The 4,720-nt window shown below is 42.5% G+C and overlaps 1 protein-coding gene across 1 annotated transcript in view; it reads left to right on the forward strand.

Moving 5' to 3' along the window:
- Positions 1 to 4,720, forward strand: part of KIF13A (kinesin family member 13A) — a gene marked incomplete at its 5' end in the record, with an annotated part of 56,230 nt that overhangs the window by 9,392 nt on the left and 42,118 nt on the right. The window contains 2 exons of the mRNA XM_010134810.1: positions 1,005 to 1,139; positions 1,650 to 1,762. Of these exons, the coding sequence (XP_010133112.1) occupies positions 1,005 to 1,139; positions 1,650 to 1,762 (248 nt within the window). The remainder of the gene's footprint in view (positions 1 to 1,004; positions 1,140 to 1,649; positions 1,763 to 4,720) is intronic.

Here is a 4,720-nt window from a genome sequence, read left to right on the forward strand (position 1 = left end):
AGCAGGAATTCCTTTCACGTTATTGTTATTGCTTTATACAGGTGCATTGCATGAGGAGCTACAGCATGGTGTAGATAATCCATAACTTAAAACTCCACAGCATCTGAGTCCACCTGAGTTACCAAAAACATAACTCATAGCTTGAGTTACCAGAACATAACTCAAGTAGATCTGTATTGTAGAAGCCAGTGAACTCCGACGGGTACAACAGAAATAATTAAAGCGATGCAGTTGTATGAACTACGTAGGCCTTTCTTTTTGTGAAGAAGCCGATTTGGAAATGTTGGGTTTTAAAAAATGTTTATTTATATACTATTATGTAGGAATCTTTTTTCTTTTCATGGGGATTTCTATTTTTCCGAAGCATCTGGGCATATTACAGACTTATAAAAGCTGCTTTTGCAGCTTTTACGGTGAAAGACGTACTTTGAAAGCGCACCTTCTTTCTTCCAATTCTAAGAAATTTTGTTCATACCTTCTTTTTGGCTCATGACTCATGCAACTGTCTTGGAAGGTTCCGCAAACACATAGATCTGGCTCGACATAGTCCTCTTTGTTTTTACGTAGGTGGGAAGGTAAAGGCTCCAAGTGAGGTAACGCTTTGAGCCAATTAAATGAAGATGGCATTAGTGCGGTTCAGGAAAGAGATGCATTGTGTTCGCTTGTAGATGGGTGCTGGCCCGAGTACTGGCATTAAACAATATGAATTGTAAGGTGGATGTTGCCAGCGTATTTCAGCAGCAGGTAAGGAGAAGCTGCGTTGGCTGTAGCTGCTGGACTTTCAAGAGTAGTGCTTAAAAGAGAGATGTGATTTGACGCTGTCGTCTGGAATTACCCTCTATACCAATACACCTCCAAATGTGCAAAGAATTTTCTCATTCCTCCTACCTTCCCTTCTTCCTCTCTCCCACACATACACACCCTTCCATCTAGACGGGGCTTTTGTTCAGCAAGCACAATACTTCCTTTTATCCTGGCATCACCTCTTACTCTTTCTGCCCTAGGATATTGAGTCACTGATGTCGGAGGGAAACAAATCACGAACGGTTGCTGCAACCAACATGAATGAAGAAAGCAGCCGCTCTCATGCCGTGTTCAACATTATAGTGACTCAGACGCTTTATGACCCGCGTTCTGGTGTATGTATTTCTGTGGATTAATTTATGAAGTTGTGGTGAATTCTGCCTCTTCTTTCTTCTTCCACTTGTATTACCTGTTCAGCTCTACTTATACCTTTAATGCCATGGGGTTCAATAGTCAAAGTAACATTGGCAAGACCATAAGATTGAGAGAACCCTGGAAGAGTAAGGAAAAGCAAACAATTGGATCGCTTCTTAAGATTATATTACCACCATGAAACCTGTCTTGGGTCTTAACTGTTGCTGAAGTTAATACATTTTAATGGCCGGCTCTGGCAGTAAGGAGATTGAGGTTACTACACAGCTGATTCTGGTTCATTAGTGCTTTATCCCGTTAGTATACAATACAGAGGGACTCTTAAAGAGCTATAAAGACTGTGGCAATTCCTTCTTTTCTCGTATCTTGAATTTGATACTTAAACCCACAGTATTATGAAGAACAGTGTTTCACGTTAGCACTTTGTGCCGGTGTTTCTAAGCCGTTTTTCTTTCCGTGTCCCATCTGCCCAGAATTCTGGAGAGAAGGTCAGCAAGGTCAGCCTGGTGGATTTGGCTGGCAGTGAGAGAGTGTCCAAAACGGGAGCTGCAGGAGAACGTCTGAAGGAAGGCAGCAACATAAACAAGTAAGGCATTGGCATGTGCAGGTTGCAAAGCTGGATCTTGCAAGAATTACTGTTGTTTCCTTGGCCTCCTCTCTTGGTGAGCTTGTCACCAGACAGTGCAATGAGAGACCTCCTCAGAAGCAGCTCCATATTGGCTCTTTCAGCCGCTCTGTGCTGAGCACCACGGGTTTCCGTACATTGGTGCCGGGACCCTGATTCATGCTTGACTCAGATGAGGGCTGTATGAGTTTTATCTGGAAAAAGTGACAGCAGTGCTCTTTAATTAGGCATCTGCCTTTTCTGATTCATTTATACACCCTGTCCCCAGGCTCATGTGTTTGTCTCATTTGCTCAAGGAAGAACGCAGAGTTGCAGAGTTGAATGGCTTTGTTCCAACAGGTATTAAAATATGTAAGAGTATAATTCACAGTTGAAGAAAACCAGATCAGAATGAAGCTGTGTTAGTTTAGCACTGCCTTGGGCATCTGTACTCAAGCAGTGACAAGTTTCAAGGCACTTTTTTTACCATGATTACTGTGTTATTGCCCAAAAGAAAGAATTTAGCACACTGTTACCACTGTCTTAAATACACTAATTTTCCTGGGAAAAAGAGAGTTTAACTGTTAAATTACAAGCTACTGCTTTTACAATTTTAATTTTAAAATGTTGCAAAACGTATTGGTGCTTTAACAGTGACAGCACAAAGTGTGTTTGGTCATAATTCATACTTAAAATTATTTTAAATTACCTATTTTTAGAGTTTGAACGTGTTGGCTCTTTCTAGTTTACTTTCTAATCTGCTTTGTGTTTAATGCATTGTACTGGCAGCGACGCTGGCGTGGTCCTCGTGAAACAAAACGCTGTGCCTCTGTTTGCCTAATGGCAGGAATTGTACCTTTGCCCACAGGCTACTGGTTAAATCCAGATTGGTTTCACTAGCAACTCTATTTGTATTTTGCATAAACAAAGGTGAAATTAAATGTTTCTTTCTAATTCTCGGGGGAGAATCCAAATGCCAGCTCTCCCAACCGCTATTAACAAATTGCAAGTGTAGCTACAGATACAGAAAGACTTCAGGTTTTTTTCTATTAGGATGTTTACTCAGCGTTAAACTTCTGCGATACCGATGCAGTAAGGGAGGGCTGTTTTGCCCATGCTGAACCTCTTGGACAATACAGGACTCCAGGTGCAAGCACCAGACTTTGCAGTAAAAGACGTTTGAAGAATAAGAGTGGTCAGCTCTGCATTTTCCCATCGGTTAAATGCTCATACGATCTAAATCTGTGTTACTTAGTCCATTTATTAAGCACTCTGTTTGAAATCTCTTTTGGGACCAGTAGACGAGAGAAAATTCTTAGCTGTGCTCTCTGTCTTCTGTTAGAGTTTTGCTGGTACTTGGAGCTTTAATGAAGTCTGACACTTACTGGAAGCCTCAAAATTGTTACACGTGTTTTATCAGACTAGGTCTTCAGAGAACATCGTGTATGATCTTCTTTTGGGAGTGAGTCGCTTTAACTTACCAGAGAAGGGCAAGAATCTTTCCTGGAGTGATACAGTGATACATATACCCTACTATGTCAGCTCCTTTTTAGTATTTTTTAATTCTCCTGTAAAAAACACTCTTCCCTGTCTTGGTACAGCATGTCGCAGAGGGGAGGCGATGGGTCCCTCTCCCACTCGCTGAAACAGCGGGGTTGTGCCACCTTGTTAACACCTTCATAAAGCTGTAATAAAGATTTCTTCTGTTTTTTTTTTCTTCTCAGAGCTGATGCAGTTTCTTTGTGAAGGTGCTGGTTGCCAGCTCTTTATTATTTGAGGTTTTGGGGGGACTTGCTGAACCTCACAGGAAAGCTGGATGTGCTTGTTCCTTCCCGAGTTGTGCTAGTTCCCATAGGGAAGGTAGAAATGCAGGTGCCTAACAGTTCTTTGTGGTGTAGTCAATGAATTTCAAGAATACCGTAGTAGGAGGAAGCAGAATAAACAAGTGGTCAATTAGTGGCTGAGAAAAATACTTTCTGTGAGCAATCTGCAATTTTAACTCCGATTAGTAAAATCTCATAACCGTTGTCGTTTTAACTTGAGAGTGCAAGAAGCAGCCTTTAAAATGCAGTTGGGGTGGGAGGGAAGGAATGGGTTGGGACAGGTCTGGCTCCAAGCTGATTTTAGGGAGGGGTTTTTTTGTGTTCAGAGCTAACTAATAGAAAGCTGAGTTCTGCTCAGTGAAGAACTTAGTTCTAAACTGCGCCGCAGTAGCTTGAATGGGGTCATTCAGGGACAGAGTTTTTCCCTGTGGTGAGGAAGCACCATTTCATTCAAACTCCGCTGACTCAGCCCGTGGTTGGAGTGTGCGAGCTGCCCACCGCCCGTTAGCAAGGGCCACCTGGTCGTGCCTGAGGAGCAGGGGCAAGGAGAACTTCCTGCTTTGCAGAAATGGCACCTTCCCCTGCTCTTGCTCTGTGTAAGTTCACCCTGCTGCCTCTGAACGGCCTCGGTCTGCCCTGTGCTGGAGGGCTAGGCTTCTGGTGGTGAGAGAGGATCGAAGGAATGATGGGTCTCTGATACAGGAGAGCGGCTGAGGAGGCCCGTAATTATTTTGTCGGGCAGCCATTTCTTTTACTGCTTGCCTCAAAATCTTTAAACTGCTTTGTGTTATGAGATAAATGACTCCAGTTTGGCTTTTATAGCAGATGTTAAGAGTTAGTCTTCAAATAAAATCCATATTTATAAGGAACAGAAATATTACCACATCTTTTACTAATTTGTTAATAAACTGTAGCTTATAATTTCCTGTCCGTTAAAATACAGGGCCCATGACTTGACTTGCTGTTGCAGCCCTGTTGTGAAACAGTTTTCAATGATAGGCCTCTATGAATCCTGTTCTTCCCCCTTCCAAGTGTCCTCCTCTTCTACCTCCCTCAATTTTTTGGCTTTCACAGTTCCCCTCATTTAAAGAGGGAAAGAGGAATCAGAGGAAAACAG

Source organism: Buceros rhinoceros, unplaced genomic scaffold, assembly GCF_000710305.1.
Source record: "Buceros rhinoceros silvestris isolate BGI_N320 unplaced genomic scaffold, ASM71030v1 scaffold35984, whole genome shotgun sequence".
In the NCBI taxonomy this organism is placed as follows: domain Eukaryota; kingdom Metazoa; phylum Chordata; class Aves; order Bucerotiformes; family Bucerotidae; genus Buceros; species Buceros rhinoceros.